The following is a 24,413-nucleotide window of genomic DNA, read 5'->3' on the forward strand; positions in this document are numbered from 1 at the left end:
TACTCTTTTTTATTAACATCTTTATTGGAGTATAATTGCTTTACAATGGTGTGTTAGTTTCTGCTTTATAACAAAGTGAATCGACTATACATATACATATATCCCCATATCCCCTCCTTCTTGTGTCTCCCTCCCACCCTCCCTATCCCACCCCTCTAGGTGGTCACAAAGCACTGAGCTGATCTCCCTGTGCTATGCAGCTGCTTCCCACTAGCTATCTATTTTACGTTTGGTAGTGTATATAAGTCCATGCCACTCTCTCACTTTGTCACAGCTTACCCTTCCCCCTCCCCATGTCCTCAAGTCCTTTCTCTACATCTGCATCTTTATTCCTGTCCTGCCCCTAGGTTCTTCAGAGCCATTTTTTTTCTTTCAGATTCCATATATATGTGTTCGCATACAGTATTTGTTTTTCTCTTTCTGACTTACTTCACTCTGTATGACAGTCTCTAAATCCATCCACCTCACTACAAATAAATCAATTTTGTTTCTTTTTATGGCTGAGTAATATTCCATTGTATATACGTGCCACATCTTCTTTATCCATTCATCTGTTGATGGACACTTAGGTTGCTTCCTTGTCCTGGCTATTGTAAATAGAGCTGCAATGAACATTGTGGTACATGACTTTTTTTGAATTATGGTTTTCTTAGGGTATATGCCCGGTAGTGGGATTGCTGGGTCATATGGTAGTTCTATTTTTAGTTTTTTAAGGAACCTCCATACTGTTCTCCATAGTGGCTGTACCAATTTACATCCCCACCAACAGTTCAAGAGGGTTCCCTTTTCTCCACACCCTCTCCAGCATTTATTGTTTGTAGATTTTTTGAGGATGGCTATTCTGACTGGTGTGAGGTGACACCTCATTGTGGTTTTGATTTGCATTTCTCTAATGATTAGTGATGTTGAGCATTCTTTCATGTGTTTGTTGGCAGTCTGTATATGTTCTTTGGAGAAATGTCTATTTAGGTCTTCTGCCCATTTTGGGATTGGATTGTTTTTTTTTTTGATATTGAGCTGCTTGCAAATTTTGGAGATTAATCCTTTGCCAGTTGCTTCATTTGCAAATATTTTCTCTCATTCTGAGAGTTGTCTTTTCGTCTTGTTTATGGTTTCCTTTGCCGTGCAAAAGCTTTTAAGTTTCATTAGGTCCCATTTGTTTTTGTTTTTATTTCCATTTCTCTAGGAGGTGGGTCAAAAAGGATCTTGCTGTGATTTATGTCATAGAGTGTTCTGCCTATGTTTTCCTCTAAGAGTTTGATAGTGTCTGGCCTTACATTTAGGTCTTTCATCCATTTTGAGTTTATTTTTGTGTATGGTGTTAGGGAGTGTTCTAATTTCATTCTTTTACATGTAGCTGTCCAGTTTTCCCAGCAGCACTTATTGAAGAGGCTGTCTTTTCTCCATTGTATATTCTTGCCTCCTCTATAAAAAATAAGGTGACCATAAGTGCGTGGGTTTATCTCTGGGCTTTCTATCCTGTTCCATTGATCTATATTTCTGTATTTATGCCAGTACCGTACTGTCTTGATTACTGTAGCTTTGTAGTATAGTGTGAAGTCCGGGAGCCTGATTCCTCCAGCTCCGTTTTTCTTTCTCAAGATTGCTTTGGCTATTTGGGGTCTTTTGTGTTTCCAAACAAATTGTGAAATTTTTTGTTCTAGTTCTGTGAAAAATGCCATTCGTAGTGTGATAGGGACTGCAATGAATCTGTAGATTGCTTTGGGTAGTATAGTCATTTTCACAATGTTGACTCTTCCAATCCAAGAACATGGTATATCTCTCCATCTGTTTGTATCATCTTTAATTTCTTTCATCAGTGTCTTATAGTTTTCTGCATACAGGTCTTTTGTCTCCTTAGGTAGGTTTATTCCTAGGTATTTTTATTCTTTTTGCTGCAATGGTAAATGGGAGTGTTTCCTTAATTTCTCTTTCAGATTTTTCATCATTAGTGTATAGGAATGCAAGAGATTTCTGTGTATTAATTTTGTATCCTGCTACTCTACCAAATTCATTGATTAGCTCTAGTAGTTTTCTGGTAGCATCTTTGGGATTCTCTATGTATAGTATCATGTCATCTGCAAACAGTGACAGCTTTACTTCTTCTTTTCCGATTTGGATTCCTTTTATTTCTTTTTCTTCTCTGATTGCTGCGGCTAAAACTTCCAAAACTATGTTGAATAATAGTGGCGAGAGTGGACAACCTTGTCTTGTTCCTGATCTTAGAGGAAATGGTTTCAGTTTTTCACCATTGAGAATGATGTTGGCTGTGGGTTTGTCATATATGGCCTTTATTATGTTGAGGTAAGTTCCCTCTATGCCTACTTTCTGGAGGGTTTTTATCATAAATGGGTGTTGAATTTTGTCAAAAGCTTTTTCTGCATCTATTGAGATGATCATATGGTTTTTCTCCTTCAATTTGTTAATATGGTGTATCACACTGATTGATTTGCATATATTGAAGAATCCTTGCATCCCTGGGATAAACCCAATTGATCATGGTGTATGATCTGTTTAATGTGCTGTTGGATTCTGTTTGCTAGTATTTTGTTGAGGATTTTTGCATCTATGTTCATCAATGATATTGGCCTGTAGTTTTCTTTCTTTGTGACATCTTTGTCTGGTTTTGATATCAGGGTGATGGTGGTCTCGTAGAATGAGTTTGGGAGTGTTCCTCCCTCTGCTACATTTTGGAAGAGTTTGAGAAGGATAGGTGTTAGCTCTTCTCTAAATGTTTGATAGAATTCACCTGTGAAGGCATCTGGTCCTGGGCTTTTGTTTGTTGGAAGATTTTTAATCAAAGTCTCAATTTCTCACTGATACTCTTAATTTCAAAAATTCTTTGTTTTCTCTGTATTTCATTACTATTTCTTTAACTAATCTTTTCCTCGAGTAATATAATATTACTTGAAATAACTTGCTGTTAATCCCCTCCAGCATATCTTCCATCTCAAACATTGTAGTTTTTATCTCTAGAAGCTCAATTTAGGTCTTTAAAAAGTATGTTCCATGTCCACACGTTGAACATATGGGGTTTAGTTATAACTGTTTTAATGACCTTGTTGGCTATTTGTCCCATGTGTTAGTTCTGGGTTGGTTTCAATGGATTGATCATTCTCCTCATTATAGGTCATATTTTCTTGCTTCTTTGTATGTCTGGTAATATTTGATTGGATGCCAGACATTGTGAATTTTACCATGCTGGGTGTCAGGTATTTTTGTATTCCTATACATTTTCTTGAGATTTGTTCTGAGACACATTTAAGTCATTTGGAAATAGTTTGACCTTTTTGGGTTTTGCTTTAGGATTTGTTAGGTGGAAAGAGAGCAGCTTTTAGTCTAGGGCTAATTATTCCCCACGACTGAGACAAGACCCTTGTGGATACATTTCCCCACGTCCCAGGAATTGTGAGGGTTTCCAGGTTGGCTGGTAGGAATAGGCACTATCTCCAGCTCCGTGTGAATGCCAGGCACTTCTCCTTCTAACCCTCTTGGGTCATTCTTTCCCTGGCCTTGGGTAGTTTTCTCACATGCATACCCCCATCGGGAGCCTGAATTCTGAAGGCGGACCCTTCTATAGATCTTCAGTGTTCTTTCTCTGTGCCTTCCTCTCCTCTTTAATACTCTGTCTTGTGAACTCTAGCTGCCTTGGTCTTCCTGGACCCTCAGCAAAATGTCCTCAACACAGGGCATCCCTGGGGCTCTGCCTGGGTCCCCCTGCAGGCACTGTGGCTTGGAAACTCTCTAAGGATGCAAGCTAGGGCTGTCATAGTGCTCAACATTTTTGTTTCCCATCTCTCTGGGATCACTGTTCTTTGCTGCCTAATATTCATAACACTTGAAAAAGTATTTTTTTGGGGGGGGCAGTTGTTTTAGGTGAGAGGATAAACCCACTCTGTTACTATGTCTTGGTTGGATGCCAACATCAGAGTCTCTGCTGCCACCACCAGTCTAAGCCGTCTCAACACCAGGCTCATTTTAATACCAGGACTTAAATGTTTTGCCCCAGTAAAGAGCGGTTTTGAATCAGGTGTGCCCGACTCTGTGTCATCACCTCTCCATGCAGAAAAGAGTGATGGAGGTCCTTTACAATTGAAGTGCTTGCATAGTTATTACCAAATCTGATTCTCTCAAGAGCCAAGTGAGATCAATAGGCATTATTAGCCCATCTGACAGGTAGAGAGTCTGAGGCCCAATGAGTATAGTGACCTGCCCATGGCTGCCTAAAGAATGAATGGCAGAGTCAGGATTATAACCAGGGCCTCTGTCCTCCACTCTGGGGCTGTCTTTGCTGCTTCCTCTCTCTCTGCAAGGCAGCAGGCAGGGAGCTCAGCCTTCATTCTTGCTCTGCATCTGCATCTCCCCACTGGGAAGAAGATGAGTAATCCATTCTGATGCTAGAAAACACACGGGAAAGCAGTGCACAATGAATGTAGTCCCAGGCGGGCCCCTTGTGCTGCCTAAATGCATAGCATGGACAGTACAATCCTGTGTTTTCTGACCGTTGCCATGGTGTGTGGACAAAATGGGAGTGTGTTTCCTTGGAAAATTTCAACAGTGATTCATCCTCATTTCTACTAGGACCAATTGAAGAAATGGGTAATCCTGGGGGAATAGCCATAATATTAGCATAATATTAGGATGGTTTGGCATCCATTTCCTGAGCTGACCTTCCTTCCCCTACACCTGGGGCTTCTCATAACACCTGCTTAGGAGGAGGCCTTGTTCCCTGTCTGTGTTCCTCCAAGCATGTCCTGTTCTGGACAAAATAAAAGCAGAGCATGCCAGGGTAACTGAAGGCGGTATTTCTAAATTGTTCGAGTTCTACCCATCAGGAAGTGGGTTGCTGTCATTAAGTGGCTCCTTAAAAGCTTGTAAAATAAAGCAACATTGGACTTCCCTGGTGGCGCAGTGGTTGAGAGTCTGCCTGCCGATGCAGGGGACACGGGTTCGTGCCCCGGTCCGGGAAGATCCCACATGCCGCGGAGCAGCTAGGCCCGTGAGCCATGGCCGCTGAGCCTGCGCGTCCGGAGCCTGTGCTCTGCAACAGGAGAGGCCACAACAGTGAGAGGCCCGCGTACCGCAAAAACCAACAACAACAACAAAACAACAACAAAAAAATAAAGCAACATCAATCACATTTGAAGAGAAGCTGGCATCAGAAAGAGATATGGAGCTTTGAAATGGATTCTTCTTAATCGAGGGTCTCAGTTCCTTAGTTACTGGGAATTCTGCCTACACGAGTGGTCAGAAGGCCTGGCTCCTTTGGTGGCCTGTGAGCTCAGAGCAGGGTGTGGGGGGAAAGAGCACAAGCTTTGGAAGCTGCAAGGTCTGGGTGTGGCATCTTAGTAGTGGCATGCACTCTCCACTACTCTTTCCACTATTAAGCCTCAGTTTCTCCATCTGTAAGATGGGCACAGGGAAGCCCACTGCAAGGTGGTCGTGATGAGTTAGCCTGGATAAAGTACCTGGTGCACAGTGCTCACTCACTTCCACCATCACACCCGTGGTCCTGAGAGTCTAAGGACAAAAAATGATGGTGTCCACTAGGGCATCTCCACTCTATGAACTGTGATGGAATGCTACCACTGACATTAAAGAGATCTCACGACAGGAGAAGATGCTCATGGGAAGTGATGCTGAGGACAAAAGGAGAGAACAAAATCCAAGTCCAATGAACAAATTGGACTAGAGATGATTGTCGGAACTTGCCCAACCAAAGTCTTCCCGAGAGGGCCCAGCCACCATGGGCTTGGGGCAAGCGGAGGTTATGAGGAGGTAAAACCATGTGTAAGTGTGTCAGCTGGGTTAGGAAGCCTGCCAGTAGGGAGAGAGAGAAGACTGAGGGATGTGAGGACGTCACATGTGGCCTCTGAAAGGAGGGAGAGAGGAAGAGTGACAGGGAGGGAGGGGGTGGGGGGAGGAGGATACAAAACAAGAGACACGCACAGATGGAGTAAGAGAGAGCGGGTCCTTTGCTCTGGGTTTCAGATGCCACAGGCTGTCTGTGCAGTCTTTTCTCTCTATACGCCCTTCTGCAGGCTTCAGGAACCATGGCCCTTTCTTTGCTTATCCTCTGAAGGCCACCTGCTCCTTGTAACCCGAACAGCCCTAACTAAGGCAGAAACAAACAACAAAGCACACGGAGACCAAACGGCAAGGAAAGATACCGAAAGCATAACCATTCCTTCCTCTAAGTGGGGGTTCTATGGGTTATTTTTTCCTAGTTTTTTGGTTTCCCCCCAAATCTTCTATGTTGAGCACGTATTAAGATCTCACTGGCCCACAAGACCCATGACAGCTGCTGCTGGCTCTTTTTTGTGTCTGTTTGTTGGCCATGCCCCTCTCTCCATCCTTTCTGGAGGCACTGTGCCTCTGTCTGAGTGGCCCCTTCCCCTTTCCCCAGGCCTTCTAGTAATTTCCATTTCCTGAGCTGATCTTCCTTCCCCTACACCTGGGGCTTCTCATAACACCTGCTTAGGAGGAGGCCTTGTTCCCTGTCTGGGTTCCTCCAAGCATGTCCTGTTCTGGACAAAATAAAAGCAGAGCATGCCAGGGTAACTGAAGGTGGTATTTCTAAACTGTTCGAGTTCGAGGCTTTGGGGTCCAGCTGATCCCGATTCCAGGTTGTACTACTTCCTGGCTGTGTGTCCTTGGCGAGTTTCTTAACTTCTCTGTGCTCCAGTTCGATTTTCTGTAAAATGGTTTCCAATCATTTCTACCTTATTAGATTTGAGAAGCATGCCCGAGATAATGGGTAGGATGCACTTAGAAAGGTTCTGGACTCAGTTCTGATCCCTTGAAAGCAGTTCTGGACTCAGTGTTTTCCACAGAGTGATGTCTCCCATGCTGCTGTATCTCCTCTGAGAGGCGGGGAGGCCCTGCCTGTGTTCTTCCTCACTGAGGTTCTAAACGTGGCTAAGCTCAGCTACCTCTCCTATATCTGCCATCACCAAGCACCAGGGTGTCCCCATCGTCCTTTACCCTTTGGGTCATAGAAGCAGCTGTACCAGCAGTGGGTCTGGGGTTTAACTTCAAGAGCACCCTGACCACCCCAGATAGAGCACTGCCTGCCCTGGCTGGGTCTGTTCCTCCTGCTGGCTCCTTCCAGATCTTTTCTTGGAGGTTTGGGGGGCTGAGTTCAGTTCAACTCAATACACATTGACTGAGGCCTTATCATGTACTGAGCACCGGGGCAGGTATGCACAGGAGTGTCTCAGTCCCAGAGACAGATGCGTGAAGGGAAAGACCTGGAAGTATGGTACCTGTTGCCTTTATGGTGGGGCAGGGAGATGATGTCACGCTCATAGCAGGGATGAAAACTGAGAGTGGGGACGTCCCTCGGATGCACTGTTGAGGCAGGGAAGAGGAGAGCACGATTTTAGGAGCTACGGAATTAACAAGGATAGCTATCAGTCTAATCCAACCTAATCGACCCAATCCAATCTAATTCAATCTCATCCAACCCATTGGACTAATTAAACCCATTCCCTGTGGATGGAGGGCCAGCATGGTGCCAGGCTCTGTGCTCTTCAATCTTTGGGAACTGTGGACTCTGGCCCCAGGCCTGGGGGTAGGGTGGGGACACTTTTTGTTTTCAACTTCCAAACCAGACAAAAATCTTTACAAATTTTCTTTCCTAGCAGGGAAACTTCAGAGCTGCAGGCCTTTCCCTATGGCCTCTGCGTGTGCCGGGAGCAGAAGCAGGGTCCGGTGGAGGCTGTCTGCTGGGGAAGGAATTGCAGGACCAGCCTGGAGAGGAGGCTGTCCCTGGGAGTAGCAGGGAGTAGCACCCCATCGCCGGTATAATAGCTGCATTACGCACGTCTTTAAAAGTTGCACGATTAATACATGAATACACAAGCGCATTCTCGTTACAAATATTCCAGGGATCCAGAAAGAGTGGAAAATCTTAAACACTCAGTTCTGTTCTTTTCCTCTGAGCACCCGTCAGTATTTTTTAAGTTCTCCAGAATTTAAAATTCTCCAGAATTCTTCTGTGTGCTACCGTGCGCGCATACACGTGCATTTATAAATATATAGTTTAGTTTAGTGTGGTGGTATTTTTAATACAAATGAGACCACACTGTATGTGTTGTTCTTTTTTTTTTCACTTATCAATATGTCTTGGAAAATTTCCCCAAGGGACCTCCAGGTCTTTCTTATCCATTTTAACTGTTGCAGGGGGTTGGGGGAAACACATATGCATTTGCCCTCCTTAATTTAATCATCATTTCATCGATGAACTAAATTGTTTCTAAATTTTGACTCTCACAAAAATTGAGAGCTGCAGAAAAGACCTTCATCCGTGCTTCTCGGGGTACGTGTGTAAGTATTTCTTTACGTCAGATTCCAAGAAGGAAAACTGCTCTCCCTTGAAGAGGAGGTGTGCTTTTTTATTTGAATGGATGCCGTTAAGTCCCCACCCACATCTCTAGCCTAAAAGGCCCTACCAGTTTACACTCCACTCCACAGCTGTCTTGTCTGCCCTCTCCAGAGATGGGTGTCATCTTTTCTGGGGCCCTGCTCCCCTTCTGCTTGTTCCTTTCACAGTCTTCTTGGCTCTCCTAGAGACCTTGGCCAAATGCTATCTTCCTGTCCTTTGTCACCTAATTGTGTCAAAGGACTGGGTGTGCTATCTTAAAACATAAAACGTGGGACTTCCCTGGCGATTCCCTGGTTAAGACTCCGTGCTTCCATTGCAGGGGGGATGGGTTCGACCCCTGGTCAGGGAACTAAGATCTCACATGCTGCATGGCATGGCCAAAAATATAATAATAATAAAAAGTAGATAAATCGAGGAGGGATGACTCTCATTTAGGAATGATTTTTTTGTTCCATGATAGGATGTGCTACAGGGTTTGAATCAATTCATTAACCAATATTGATTCACTCTGCAATTAATTAATTGATTGATTGATTTACAGCGTTAGGGCTGTGCTAGTTGCTCAGAGTCCTTCCTTGCCTTCAGACAGCACACTCTCATTGATGGAGCAAGACATGCAAATAACTTGGGTTATTCAGGTAACTTTGTATTAATAGCCAGATGGCTGTTGTTAAAATGTTTTAAATGCCCAAAGGAGATAGATCTCAGTAGGTGAGAAACTGGAGATATTTTAGGGCTAGAGCTAACAGATTAGCACTAAGATTTACTTGCCCACAGCTGAATGATTACAGGGGCTGTTCAGTCCATTTGTAACAACATAAACAAACGGTTCGGACTTCGCCATCCCCAGAGGGCAACAGTTGTTTACAGGAGGAAGGAGGAGGGGAGAAATAGGAAAGCGATGTCTTTTCCAGGCCCCCTTTCCCCTGCCCTTGCCAAGGGAATCTGACCGTCAGCAGGACTGTTCACATTTCGTTCATTCATACATTCATTCTGCTGGATATTTCTACAAGATTTGTTTGTGACTATCTAGCCTTCCCAGGTGGCCAGAAAAAGCTTTCAGCCCACATAAGGAGGTGTCCTCTACAGGTTTTGTTTTGGTTTGTTTTCCCCTATATATAAAAACAACAGGCATCGGAAACCAAGGCCACCCTGTTCAGGGTTCAGAGGGTGCCCATGAATCAAAAGAGAACGTGGTACTGGGTAGCATGACCCAGCAAAGAATGTTCTCATTTATTAACTTGTCTCCTGAGTAAGAAAAAGGAGGGGGCTTCCCTGCTGGTGCAGTGGTTAAGAATCCACCTGCCAATGCAGGGAACACAGGTTCGAGCCCTGGTCCGTGAAGATCCCACATGCTGCAGAGCAACTAAGCCCGCGCACCACATCTACTAAGCCTGCACTCTAGAGCCCGCGAGCCACAATTATTGAAGCCCACGAGCCACAACTATTGAAGCCCGCAAGCCACAACTACTGAAGCCCGTGCGCCTAGAGCCCATGCTCCGCAGCGAGAGAAGCCACTGCCATGAGAAGCTCGCGCACCGCAACGAAGAGTAGCCCTGGCTCACCGCAACTAGAGAAAGCCCGTAGGCAGCAACGAAGACCCAACACAGCCAAAAATAATAAATAAATAAAATAAATAAATTTATTAAAACAAAGAAAAAGAAAAAGTAGGTGAGTCAACAGACAGTAGGTCTCCTTTCCTCTGCTGGGTCTGAGGAGGAAATAAGCCACTGAGAGATAAGCAACTGGCTTCTGATATCAGAGCTAGTGCAGAGAGGATCCAGGAGAAACTAGTTCTGCCCTGAGGGATGCTGGTGAGAGTGGGTACCACAAAGTTCTGGACTGTGGACCCGGACTGGAGCTGCCATGTCAGTTAGTACCATTTTTGGCTCATCCTTTTTTTTCTCCATGCACTCAGTAAAAAGACTTTTTTTTTTTTCAGTTCTTAGTGTTAAAGACTGTTGAATTTGGTTACATCATCCCTGAAGGCTAAGCATAGCTGAAATGGATTGTAAATTATTGAAGTTAGCCCTCCGAGATCATTCTACAACATTCCGTCCAACCATCTTTCCATTTAAGAATGATAAGACCTAATATTTTCCCTTAAGAAGTTTACAGTATACTGGGGGCTTATTACACAGACACATATAGCTCTTAATCTCCTGCTAGACTGTAAGCTCTGAGAAGAACCGGGTCAGTCCTGTCCATTACTGTATCCCTCATGCCCAACACAGTGCCTAGCACATAGTAGATGCTCAATAAATGAATGCGTCAGCAGGAAATGATCAAGGAATGGGGCTGGTAGGCTCGCAGCCTGTGCGGGGGGGCAGTGTGTGGATCAGCAGTGGGGCTGCTGGAGAGTAGAGGGGTTTAGTCACTGGAAAAAGTGATGGCCAGAGCCAGGATGTGGAATTTGGACTTTATTTTCTAGGTTGGGAAAGACATTAATGGGTCTTAAGCAAGAGAGTGAGATGATAAAGTAGGGTTTATCTTTCATACATTCATTGAGTCATTCATTCCATTCAATATAATTATCAAGTATCTTCTATATGCAAGGCAGTATACAAAATGCTGAAGTACAAAGAACAGAAATAAGATGGAGTCATATCCTCAGAGAGCTCGCCATCTGGTAGGGAGAGAGATAGGTAAACAGATGATTATCATGTGTAAATTTTATGCTAGAGATTCACACAGAATACTCCAGGGTGGCCTTATGGATGAGGGAACGTTAGAGCTGAATCTCGAAGGACTCATACAAATTAGGTGAAGAGAGGGTGGGAAGGGTGTTGCTGGCAGGGAGAGAGAGGAGAGAGCATGTGATGCTTGGGAATAACTGCACACGGTTGAGGAGAGCTGGTGCTTTGCGTGGGAGGCCGGGGGAGGAGAGGAAGATGCTGCTGAAAGGTAGGCAGCAGCCGGAACAGAAAGGGCTGTGAAGAGGGTCCTGGACTTTATCCTCGAAGAAATGAGGGAGGGAGATGCTCAGATTCGTGCTGATGCAGAGAATGGATTGGAGAGGGACAAGGTGGGCGGCAGGGAGACCAGCCAGGCAGTTGCTGTTCTTATCCAGGAGAGAGATCATGAAGGACTGAATTAAAGTAGTGTCTGGGGTGGGCGACAGTGATAGCTAGTGTTTATCGAGCACTTGCTGGATGCCAGAACTGTTCTGTGCACACGCGTTAACTCACTTAGCCTTCTAGCCACACTCTGGGACAGAAACCATCATTATTCCCATTTTACAGACGAGGAAATGAGGCACAGGGTCACCATCTAGGGCGTGCGTATTTGTACTCAGGCCATCTACAGGGTTTGGGGACCGTGGCTGGGGGAGCAGTTTTGGGGTGGAGGTGTGGGGCAGGGGAAGGGGATGCGTTCAGTTTAGACTTTTGATTTGAGAAGCCCACGGGACTCCGAGGGGAGGCATTTGGCAGTACCTGGAGTCCTGCATTGGGAAAGAGATCTGGGGCTGGGGGTAGTGCTTTGAAAGTCATGGTAAAGGATGAGCTCAATTAAGGAAATTGCAGAATGGGACAAGCAAAGCCAGCATCCTGGGACGCCCATCATCTCAGGGGTGAACAGAGAAGGAAGTGCTTATGAAGATGACTCAGGAGGAGCAGAAAGAGAGGTGGGAAGAAAACCAGACCAGAGTGGGGAGAAGAGGGTCTCAGGGAGGGCGTGGCCAACAGTCCACATGCTGCTGGGAAGCCAGGTGGGATGAAGTGAGGAGTGTCCTGACCGACAAAGACTGGGTTTGGCCACAGAGATTTCATGGGCCACCTTGATGACAAAGAGTTTCCGTGGGATGCTAGAGGTGGGCCGGGAAGGGAAAGGGAGGTGAGGAAGTAGAGAGAAGCAAGTCTAGACACCTCTTTGGAGACTCTTTTAGGGAGGGAAGGAGGAGGAGAGGCTGCGAGGCAGAGAGTAGGTGAAATAGAGTGACTTTACCTCTTTCTAAGACGTAAGCATTTTTTTAAACATATTTATATATTTTTTAACATATTTACAATTTATTGTATAATTGCTTTACAATGGTTGCGTTAGTTTCTGTTTTATAACAAAGTGAATCAGCTATACATATACACACATCCCCATATCTTAAGCATGTTTTATTTACTTTGAGATTTCCCCCAACAGAGCTGAGCACATTTGCTCATCCTAGCCAAGCAACACCTCTTTTAAGGACCCTTCTCCTTCCTGCTCTACGCCCTGTCATCACCTCCACCTTGACAAAAACAAACTCTCCTTGTGTAGGAAGAAAAGGTGAAAACCTGACTCTTGGCAAAACCATCCGGGGATCTGAAGATCTTTCTCCCTTCGAGGAGGAGTGGCAACACGTGAGGAAGTAGCTAAGCTAGTAGATGCTTAATTGAGTCTTATTTTCATCTATGTACGGGGAACACTATTCCCTGTTGAGCATGGAGGTGTGGCCACACAGCAGGCTATCCTGCCTCCAGGTGCCTCCCCAGCGCTTTCTGGAGCAGAACTGGATGCTACCATGTTTGTGCAGCTCCAGCTTTGACATTTTGGAAGTTGCTGAAGGCATGTGGAACAAATTCTCTCCCCTGCCTTGAAAAACACAACTGGGCAAGCCTCCGTTTTTAACGGGGCCCGTGAAGCGTATTAAGGACCATGGATCTAGCTGTCAGATGGACAGATGAGTCTTCTCTTTTGAAAGGCACTTAGGAAGTTGTATTTGGAGGAGCTGTCAAAAGCATTTGGGGGCATCCCACCCAACATCTGGGCCTTTTTTAATTTGGGGGTAGAGGCGGGTGTACTGTTTCTCGTTGTGAGCCATGGTGGGATTCCCTCCAAATGTTGGAGATGCGGCCAACCTACGCTGATGGTAAAGGCTTAGGCTTCTGTAGGAGCCGACCGTGCCCACGCGGCCTGCCAGTGACCTAACTGGGGCCGGCGGGACGCAAACATTTGTGTTTGCCTTGTGTATCTACAGCCCCAAAGAGTCTAGCAAGCAGCTGATTGATGCAGGGTGTGGTGTGACCGTGGGCATTCTCATGGTACTCTGCATACAGCCCAAGTGAGGAACCAACACACAGTCCAGGTTGTGGAATCGGAACGCTTCTCATTCCCAATGGCTCCAGACTGGTAGTAGAAGGACTTCTTGGTGAGAACGGGGTATATCGGGGCAGTGATTAGCAACTCTTGGTTCCCCAAGGCATTTCTGAGACCCTCGAATATAAACGCAGGGCCATGTTTCCCCGAAAACTTTCTGAACAATGAGGCTGGTGGCCAACCGACTGCCCAGGGTCTGCAGAGTCATCCTCAGTCCCGCCAAGAAGTATGGGCAGGGCGGTTGAATAAAGATTTGATGGACACATTGGATAAACATTTAGAAATCAAGACTCACCGCCAGGCTCTTTGAGGAGGAAGTGGGAGATGATGAAAATTTTCTTATATCAAATCATGACAGGAAGTCCCATCAGGATTAGCAATCGCCTTCAGTTAGGGGCAAAGAATCTGACTGGCGACATCAACGTAGCACAACGATGTTGTGCTCTTACTACATGAATGTCCTACATTTTCTCTTTCACATATATTCGCTCACTCATTTAATTCTCCCCACGGTCCAGAGTTCGGTGAGGACCTTCCCATCTGTTCCATCCACTCTCATGCACACAGATGGTTTCCAGATCTCTGTCTCCAGCCCTGACCTCTTTCGTGAGCTTTTGCTTTGATTAGGATCTCTAAGTGTGCAGCCAGAAATGATACAGATACCATCACCCATCACAGGCTGTCTCTGCAGCCTCAGGGAGAAGCAGGGCCCCCAGGGCAGATTTTAAAGGGAGTTTTGGCAGGCGGGGGCGGGGGAGGCAGGGAGAGCACTGGAGTACAGCATCTGAGTGGTCTTTGGGCCCAGAGTGCAGATCTGAGTGTTAGTATATAGTTCATTCTTTCAATCCTGCACATTTACTGAGCTCATATCTAAGCAAGGCATGGGGGATAGAGAATCCGAGAGACACCATCCTTGCTCTCAGGGAGCTCCCAGCCTAACTGAGTCAAGGGCTGATGGGGGCTAAGGAAGACAGTTCGTAAGAGGAAGGCATAGGGGCAGCGATGCACAAGGGGAGGTAAATTCTACAAGGAGAGTTTTACATCTCTTAGGAGTGGGATAAAATTGCTGAGAAGCCTGCTTGATTCTGTGAGCGCTCCAAGGCGGGACCAGGTCTCCCTCATCTTCGTCTTCCCAGCAAAGCAGGTGCTCGGTGAATATTTGCTGAAGGAATAAATGAATGTATAGGGTGTTATATGGCGCGACTACCTGCTCCTTGGGGGGTGGCAGGACAGGACGGGGAAGGTCTTCTTAGAGGCTGTGCTCTTTGAGCAGTAGCTAGAAATAGGACTAGGCCTTTGCCAGGTAGGTAAGACCAGGAAGGGATGCTGGGCAGAAGGAACAGTGGGGGCGAATGCACAGAGGCAGGCATCAGAGAGCGTGGTATATTTGGTGGATGGGTCTCTGACACTGGGATGCAGGGGACAGGTTGGTCAACCATGGGCAGTTGATGAGGCTGGAGAGGTGGGCAGGGGCCAGGCTGAACAGGACCTCGGACGCCATTCTAAGAGGTTGGGCTTTTGCGGATTACAGGAAGCCCAGGAATCTAAGGGTTTTAAGTAGGGCAGCCATGTGGCCACCATGTGTGTGGCCTGGGGAAGGGGCACGACCAAGGAGCACAGACAGAGCCTCTCTTCTAAAGTTTTAGGGTGGCTGCATACCCCAACCCCTGCTTCTCACTAGTAGGAACCCAGGTTCTGCCTCTCAGACCAGGGGAGGGGGGTTTATCTCACATGTCCTTGCCACCATGGACCTTAACAGCACCCCACGCCAGCTGGCATGAAGGAGGGAGTCTGCAGGTGGCAGAGCAGGTGCAAAACTGCTATTGCCCAAACTTCCAGGTGGTTCCCGTGTGCTTGAGTGACCCCCAGGCTGCTAACGCTGGAGGCCCTATGAGGTCATCTAACCCAGCCCTTCCATTCTATGGATGGGAACACTGAGGCCCAGGGACGGAGGCAACCTGTCCAAGTTCTCATGGCGCAGTCAGGACTAGAATCCAGGCCTGTGGGCTCCCTGTCTGGTTTTCTCTCCCCAGATAGATCTGTGCTCATAGCCGAGTCCTGCAGTTCCCTTAGCTCGGCGACCTGAAGCAAGTGACTTGGCAGTTTTGTCATCTGGAACGTGGCATAACAATATCCCCCTTTTGGGGTTGTTGTGGGGAATAAATGAAATAATGCAGGTCGAGTGTCTCTGCAGCTTAACGCCTGGCGGGGAGTGTGCGCTCAGGTAGGAGGAACTGTTCTCTCCCTCCGTGTTCTGTTTCTGCTCTCAGCGTGTTATCCCACTGCCTGTCTCTGGTGGTGGGGGTCCTGGGATGGTGCAGGGGCTCCTGCAGCAGCTGAGCCAGGGGGGCACTTCTCAGATTGTCCAAGGAAGGCAGGGGCATACCTTGGCTTATTTGGGTTTAGGGCAAATACAGATGGAAAAAAGCATTCTTTGGTCTGGGTTACAGCCCAATGGTGTGTTCTTTTGGATGACAAAGTAAAGTGCAAAATATTGAGAGAAGTGCGTGTGTAATTTTGCACGGGTGGGATGACTTTACCAGGCAAAAGGACTTTCCCGTTTACAAAGGGATTCATGGCAGGAGTCCTGTAAGTTACCAGTTCCGCTCAGGGCTTTCACTCAGGAGTCAATTTCCCCAGCACAATTCACACCAAGTTTCTAGGAAAGGGCCTTCTGGCCCCCCAAATAGTCTTGTCACCTCTGGCCTTCTTTCAAGATTCCCTTGAGCTTTGAGTTGAAGCAGCAGAATCTTGGCATGGGAACAGTGTAGCCGCTATAGGTTGTAAGACCACGGTGACTTTATGTGCCATTGAGAAAGAAAAAACATCGCCAGTTGTAACGGACGCGCAACAAGCCCCAATTTCAGAAATGTGAAAATGTGAAAAAAATTTGCATCTTAGAATCAATGTTTGAGAACCAGGGTCAGCTGGATAGGTTAGTACTAATGGCAGAGTTGAGAATATACCAATGGGGGCCAATCCCCAAGTCATACTTGGTTTAAGATTATTAAACGGTTATTTTTCCTATGTGAAAGAAACCACTAATACGTAGGTTCCCTGAGGACAGACACTGGGTCTGTCTCGCTCACCACCGTATCCCTGTCGCTTCACCCATAGTAGGTGTTCAACAAATATTTGCTCAACAAGTAAATAAAACGAAGCCGCCTTATAAGACACGTGGCAAAACCAGACAAGAAAACAAATCATTCAGAATTCCCCCACTGCGGGTACTTTGCCTTATTTCCTTCCAGTCTTATTTCCTATGAATATGCTCTTTTATATACGTGTAAACACAATGTATTATTAGATTTAGCTCCAGGATGTGTCTTTGTATTTCTCTATTAATATGAATGAAGTGATGAAATGAGATGGTGTGGAAATGCTTTGAAGACTGTAAAATGTTTAACCAAATATCTTATTATTACTTATAATAACCATAGCAATGCTAATACGAATGAGGCTGATTTTCTGAAAATATACTTCAAAGCCAACAATGAATCTGTCCTCTGAAGCTGGGAATATGTTCTGTCCCTGACCGCCACGGGGAGTCCCTCTGTTTCATGTTGGGAAGAGAAAGAGACTTAAGGGTTCTGAGAAGTTATCAGCTCCAGATTCCCACCAGGCCCAGAAATTTCTTTGGTGTCAGTAAGGGGGGTCAGTGTGGAGTGGGGAGGACAGAGCACATCTCTCAGGCCAATGACACAGGAGCCTACAGAGAGCTTCCTTCTTTCCAACCTTCGCTAGCGGTGAGATGGAGTTACCCTGTGGGTTTCAAGGAAGGCTGTTCACTTCCTTTGCATGGTAACAGCAATGTGGACACCAGAGAGGTGTCAGTACAGGTAAGTCATGCAGGATCAGAGTGGTGGTTACTTTCAACAAAACACAAAATCAGATTCGCATCGGAAAACTAGCCCCAAATTCACCATTAGATAGTCAAAGAATTCATGGACACACTTATTAGTCTAACCCATGTCTGGTTCTTCGAAGGGAGGTACATTGACTCACATCACACACAAAAGGCAGGACTAGCCAGGCTCCTCTGTGCCCTGTTCTCCATGAGGCCTCAACCTTGGCCTACAAAGGCTTGGAAAAACACTAACATAGTTTCCTTCTTTCTTTCCTTTTCTTCCTTCCTTCCTTCCTTCCTTCTTTCTTTCTTGTCATTAGCCCTTCATTTTCATTGAAATGGATAGTTTAGATGAAGAACAGAACTAGAATAGTGTTAACAATCGACTTCTGAAAACTCACATTTGTATAAAGGAAATAAAAAAGGCCAGCAGAAATCCAGAAAAGGTGCGGCCCGTATTACTGCACTTGGATGAAGTATGCTGTTCAGGGTAGCATAATACTACTTAGGCCACACAAGCCCAGGAGCAGGAGGCAAACAGAGGGCAGAACTCCAGGTAGTATTTATTCTGGATTCTCCAGTGAGCTCAAGAATAGTTAGTATTTTTGAAACATTCAGCTAAAGCTCTTTACGAAAATGACCGTGTCTTCAACATGTTTTTCCGCTAATGCAGTTTCTCACAGCTCAAAGGCAAATCCCTGGGATGACCCTAGCCCCCTTAAAGTCCCCGCCTAAGAACGCAAGACTGCCAAAAGAACTTACTGTTTGTTTGTTCCTGCCGAGACCAAAAGGTAGGGCCCCTGTCTCCCTGTCTCTGCAGGAGGAGAGAAGCCTAACTGTGATGGGGTCCTATTAGCAAACTTGGATGGGTTCCACATGCACTGAGCCCCACCCCCTGACTTCCAGCTTTCTGTAATGCTTCATCTCCCTGACTCTGCTCAGGCACCCTCTATCCCCCCAACCCTCCCCCTCATTTTCCCTTTAAAACACCAAGTGCCTTCTGCACAAATCGAAGTTGAGTTCAGTTCAGGCTGAACCCTCTTCCCTACTGCGATAGTATATTACTGATTACATCTGTCCTTGCTGCTTTGTTTATCTGACAGTACTCGAAGGAAGGCTCGCTGCTACACCCAGGCTAACAGCTTGGGCTCCGGGCTCTCTGCACGCCTTGACCTGCTAGTCTGCGTTCACGCTTCCTGATTCAAATCCTCAGCCTTGAACTTGGCTCTGTGCTGTCTGCTTCATGCCCGCCCTCTTTGTCCTCTAGGAAGAAGTTTTCTGGTCGTTCCACCAGGCTCCCACCTTGCACACTCGTGAATACTCCACTTCTGCCTACACTGCCTGCCTCTATCTCTGAGCCGCTTAGTTGTTGGGCCAACCTCCCAGCCCTCTCTACCCCAGTCTCAGAGCCACCGTCCCACCTGCTACATGTTGCAGTGGAGGCTGATCTTGATATTTAGCAACGGCCCAGGCATTAAGTACAGGGAACAGTTCGTGAGGCCTGTGCCACCAACGTTTTCCCAGCTCGCTTAGAGAGTTAAAACCAGTTTCCGATACAGAAGATCACTTTATAAAATGGCTAAGGAATACTGATCAGTACTGGATGAGAGGTGATCTGGGCCAAATTGTAAAAACAAGCGGAGCTGCTAAGTTACGTGTGCATCTCTTTGCTGACTGCTGCTCCCGTTCTCCGGGGTCTCCTTTCCTCACACCCTAGAGCTGGGCTCCCTGTCACTCATTCATCTCATTCTTTGCTCCAGGCCTCCCAGGGCACGTTGTCTTGGGTGACCTGGTTTAGGACTCCCTCAGAGTCGTAGGCTCTCCAGCTTTTATTCTAGGCAAACCAGGAGATCAGAGAAAAAAAGCATCCCCATGTCTCTCTGTAGTCCTGTTTGGAGGCTTCCTCCCCACTGAGAATGTACAAAGTTCTCCCTTTGAGGTGTGGAAACCGTGTCACATCTGTGCCAATCCTCACTCCACGGACGCACAGAGTTGACGTAGAAGTCCCGGCTGGCTGGGAGGGTCCCTCCTCTGGTGCTAAATCAGAGAGCAGACAGGAACCCATGAAGAGGCTTCCCTCCACTTAAACTCTGTTACAAGAGAGTGATGCTCTATCCCTGTTCCTTTTTGCAGGCCATTAGGCTTTGTATTACCACAGTGATGAAACACACCAAACCCTGATGAGCAATTTCCCTCAGAATCCACTGGACTCCCACCCGACCCGCACAAAGATTTTTTTCCCAGAATGTTTTGGGAAAAAATACCCCAACCAGTTGAGTGAAAAAGCAAATAAGCTGGGTTTCCCTCATGCCCAATTGCAGAAACCGACAGGCGGTACAGGAGAATTGGATTACAGAGGTTAGCCTGATACATTTCTCCAATTTCAGGGTGAGTCTCTTTACTGAGCCCAGCCCTGCTCCTGCCTCCTGGGTGGATTCAGAGCCTTCCAGGAGTGGGAATCCCATTTCTCCTCCTCACGTGGCGGGTGGCCGGGAGAGACCAAGGACCGCTGATCCAGAGAGCCCTGGGGACTTACCCTCTGCTCCTGTGTGGCCACGAAAGTCTGGAACCCTGGTGCCACCCCAAAGCCTAGCTCTTGGATGAAAGGCGGCTCAGACTGACTGTGGATCTGAACCTTCACGCCTGCTTCAAACGTCGTTTCCTCTGAAAGAACAAAGATGGACAGAGCCATGGGTCAATGATAACAGATGCTCACGGAGTCCTGGGACTGAAAAGCTCAAAAGGATGCTGGAAAGGCCCCACGGTAGGCAGAGTCATGGCCCCCCAGAGATGTGCACATCCTCGTCCCTGGAAACTGTGGCTGTGTTACCTTACATTGGTGAAAGGGATGCTGCAGATGTAACTAAGGATTTTGAGGTGGGGAGATTGTCCTTGGTCATCCAGGTGGCCCAATGTGATCACAAGGGTCCTTACAAGAGGGAAGCGGGAGGATCAGAGCCCGAGAGATGTGGAAAAATCTATGCTGCTGGCTTTGAAGATGGAGGAAGGATCCGTAAGCCCAGGGATGCAGGCAGCTTCCAGAAGCTAGAAAAGGCAAGGGAATGGATTTCCCCTAGAGCCTCTAGAAGGAATGCAGCCCTGCTGACACCTTAAAATACATTTTTGACTTCTGGCTTCCAGAGCTGTAAGATAATAAATTCATGTTGTTTGATGCCTCTAAGGTTGTGGCAATCTGTTAGAGTAGCGATCAGAAACGAATTCAGGTCAGCTAGGCCAACCAACTTTTTGCTTCAATCTGCAAAACTACAGAATGGGATTATGAAGTGAGTTAAGCACCTATTCTCTTTATTTACTAACTTCTCTACTGGGCCATGAGCTGAGGCGAGGAGATCAGGAGAAGGAAAACACGATGATACAGCAGTTGAAATAAAAATACGGGGCCATGGGGCTTCCCTGGTGGCGCAGTGGTTGAGAGTCCGCCTGCCGATGCAGGGGACACAGGTTCGTGCCCCGGTCCGGGAAGATCCCACATGCCACGGAGCGGCTGGGCCCGTGAGCCATGGCCGCTGAGCCTGCGCGTCCGGAGCCTGTGCTCCGCAACGGGAGAGGCCACAGCAGTGAGAGGCCCGCGTACCGCAAAAACAAACAAAAACAAAAACAAAAAAACACGGGGCTTTCCTGTAAGCCCCTTGGAGCTGCAGGAGATGGGAAACTAGAAGAGAAGCTTCTCCCCTTTTGTTCTTTGGCAGGAGAAACGGCCCTCGGCAGTGAGCGGGGGAGGGACAGCAGAAAGGGATGGGATGGCAGAGCCTGGCTCATCCTATATGTTGGTGCTCATAATTGGCGGGAAGTGCACCTATGGGATCTATCAGCCTTTCCTGGGTCTCCTTCTCTTATTCTTTGCAAACAGCTTGAAGCATGAGTTTTCCAAAATGCAAATCTGAGTCACTTATATGGAGCCCAATCTCCTTCATCTGCCCCCGTTCCAGCCTTGCTCTGGGCAGCCCTCTGCTTCGTGGCACTATGTGTTCCAACCCACCAGGGCCGCCAGATTGGTTGTTACTGATCCCTGCTCTACACGGAGCACATGCATCTCCTTCTGCCTGGAATGTCTTTATTTATTTATTTATTTTTGTGGTACGCGGGCCTCTCACTATCGCGGCCTCTCCTGTTGCGGAGCACAGGTTCCGGACGCGCAGGATCAGCGGCCATGGCTCACGGGCCCAGCCGCTCCACGACATGTGGGATCTTCCCGGACCCGGGCACGAACCCGTGTCCCCAGCATCGGCAGGCAGACTCTCAACCGCTGTGCCACCAGGGAAGCCCCTGGAATGTCTTTTGCTTGGTCCACCTGACCATCTCCCTTCTCATCACTGAAGATTCAGCCCCCAGCCCCAGCCCAGAGCCACTCCTTCTCCTGCCTGGTTGTGTCTCACATATGCCTGGTAAGGCCTCTGCCACACCACGTCATAATCCTTTATCTCACTGTCTTTTCCACAAGGCTGAGCATCGTTGAGGCCAAGTTCAGGGCTTTCTCTCTGGATCTCAAAGGCCCTGCACACGGCTGGGCATCTTGCAGGCACCCAGGGAACGCCTGTTGCATGAACGAGTGAGAGACTTGTGACTCCAACCTTTACTTGCTTATTCATGGGCAAGGCCAACCTAGAAACCACATCAAGGAGTATTCTGAAACTAGAGAATAGGGAGAGGATGGGTAAATGCAGAAATCAGGGAGGATAAGAGGGGATGGAGGTCAGAGGTCAAGGAGGGGGAGTGTGTCAGCCCCAGGGCCATAGCGTAGGGAGAGCCTGGGGAAACGCTCTAAAGCTGTCACAGAAGAGAAAGGCGAGGAGGGAAGGGCCGGAGCCAGGCAGTGAATGCGCAGGACCCAGGGCAGCCTGGGGGCCTGTGACCGAGGCAGGGTGAGGCGTCCAGAGCTGGGTGAGAATTCCAAGGTCGGGGGCACAGGCCAAGGTTGAGTAGGCAGACAGAGACCAGAGGAAGAATAGGCAGGGCTCTCACAATCTAGACGAGGAATCCAGTGGCTGAAGTGAGGTTCAGGCAAAAGAGAGCCTCAGCCAGGAATCCTTTCATACACATCCCCGTGGAGCAGTAGAGAATCCCGTGAAACCCACGAACACCTCCCCCTTTCCTCCAGCAGAGTCAAGTCTTCTGCCATCTCTTTACCCAGATGGCTCCGCGCAAACTCTTGCCCCTACGTCCCTGCGTGCCTGTGGATTTGTGTCCATCTCTCCCGTGGATGGCGGATGCCTCAGGAGAGGAGAGTGCTTCTTGCTCAGTCCGGTGCCCATTGCCCAGCCTGGGGCTTGGCCCACAGGTACATCAGGGAGGGGGCCGAGGGAGAGGGAGGATGGGGGAGATGAAGAAGGCTGAGTGGCCAGCTTTCAGTGGCTGTGTGTTCTAAGGTCTGCCCAAGAGAGGGGTTGAGGAGAGGCCAAGGAGCCCAAAGAACAGGCTTTGATGGGGGAGAAGTGAACACACAGTGATACTGGGATACAGGGATGTCCATGCTTGGATGAATGAAAAGCACATTCAGTGAGCTGTAGCGGGTGGGAGAGGAGAGATGCCAAAACGCGTTTTCCAGAGCTAGTGAGGCTGTGTGCCTGCGATATAAGGGAGCTTAAGAAACCTTAGAGCCAGTAGGACAGGTACCTGTGGTTACAGGGAGAAATGAGAAACGAGGCCTTGGTGTCAGAAGTGCTGTGAGTAACGGGCAAAGAGGACAGCCAGGCATGCCTGTGTCAGTGAGAGCCGCCCAAGGCTACTCAGACTGGGTTGGGGTTCAGATGGGGAGTTTATTCAAGAAGCAGCAGGGGCTGGAGCAGAGTAAATTCCTAAAGTATTCTCATATCATTACAAACATGGATGGGCATGCAAGCTGATGGGCAGAGTCAGAAGAGACACGAATAAGGTTTCTGCCCTCTTCAGGATAATGCTGTCTAGAGGAACCTTCTACCAAGATGGAATGTTCTAGAATCCTTGCTGTCCAACCTGGTACTCTCAGCCACATGAGATGTGACTCTTGCAGGTGAGGAACTGAATTTATAATTTAATTAATTAATGCCCCCCAACTTTACTGATGCATAATTGACAAATAAAATTGTATGGTATTTAAAGTGCACAGTGGGATGATTTGATGTAGGTATACATTGTGAAAGGATTCCCCCTATCAGGTTAATTCACATATCCATCACTTCACATATCACCTTTCTGGCCTGCTTTATTTATCTATTTTTTATCCAATTGAACTTTAATTAATTAAACTTAAAATTAAGTAGCCACATGTGGCTGGTGACCCCCTTACTGGGCAGTGCAGTTGTAGAATGTCACCTGTGAGCAGATCCCAGCCCTCTCGGAGCAGTCGGGGTAACAAGGGCTTAGCACCCTGCTTTCCTAGGCAGGTGCCCCTGTGGGGTCTCTTGTCCAGAAGCAGGAGATCTGGGTGGGGTTCTGAGCAGTAGAGCTCTGCCTATTTGTAGTCATGATTGTAGTCCCAGATCCTCCCTGACCCTGCTTCTCCCAAAGCACCACTTATCCTCTCATCTCCAGGTAGTTCCTCTTCCTTCACAGAACTGCCCTCAGCTCCCCTCTATGGAGTAATTCTCCAGTTTGATAGTGAATAACAGCCTCCCTCCAGTCCCTGCCCTGTACCCACCCTCGGCTCCTGCCTTTCCTGGACACGGCACACTATCAGTGCAAATACGAAGACACACTTAAGAAATGAAGTGATCAGGCATAGGCCGTTAGAGCCAAAGGCTCCGCCCACGTACCTCCAACGGTCTCAGACTAGAATGCACGTTTACATCACATACGGAGCTCTGCGTGACCAGCCCCGGGATCCACTCCCTAGCAATTCTGATTCTGTCCCTCTAGGGTGAAGCCCAGGAAACTTGCATGCCCAGGGATTCTGATACAAATTATCTGAGGCCAAACACATTTGGGCAGCAGTGATCTAGTCCAGAGAGGGGAATTGACTTGCCCAAGGTCACACAGCAAGTCAAGAGCAGAGCAGGGGTCAAGAGTCAGGTCTTCTGACTCGCAATTCGTCACTCTTCCTCCCCCACTAGGGGTGTGGTTTATTTCACCTGAGCAGATGTCCTGGTTCATAGCCCTGGGGTTCTGAGTGGA

The 24,413-nt window shown here is 47.6% G+C and overlaps 1 protein-coding gene across 2 annotated transcripts in view; it reads right to left on the reverse strand.

Annotated features, from left to right (window-relative positions):
- The window catches only part of ASIC2 (acid sensing ion channel subunit 2), a 1,026,308-nt gene that overhangs the window by 41,256 nt on the left and 960,639 nt on the right, over positions 1 to 24,413 (reverse strand). For both annotated transcript variants that reach the window (XM_060133625.1, XM_060133624.1), the window contains exon 3: positions 19,840 to 19,967. In XM_060133625.1, coding sequence (XP_059989608.1) covers positions 19,840 to 19,967 — 128 coding nt within the window. The remainder of the gene's footprint in view (positions 1 to 19,839; positions 19,968 to 24,413) is intronic.

This window comes from Lagenorhynchus albirostris, chromosome 20 (genome assembly GCF_949774975.1).
Source record: "Lagenorhynchus albirostris chromosome 20, mLagAlb1.1, whole genome shotgun sequence".
Lineage (NCBI taxonomy): Eukaryota > Metazoa > Chordata > Mammalia > Artiodactyla > Delphinidae > Lagenorhynchus > Lagenorhynchus albirostris.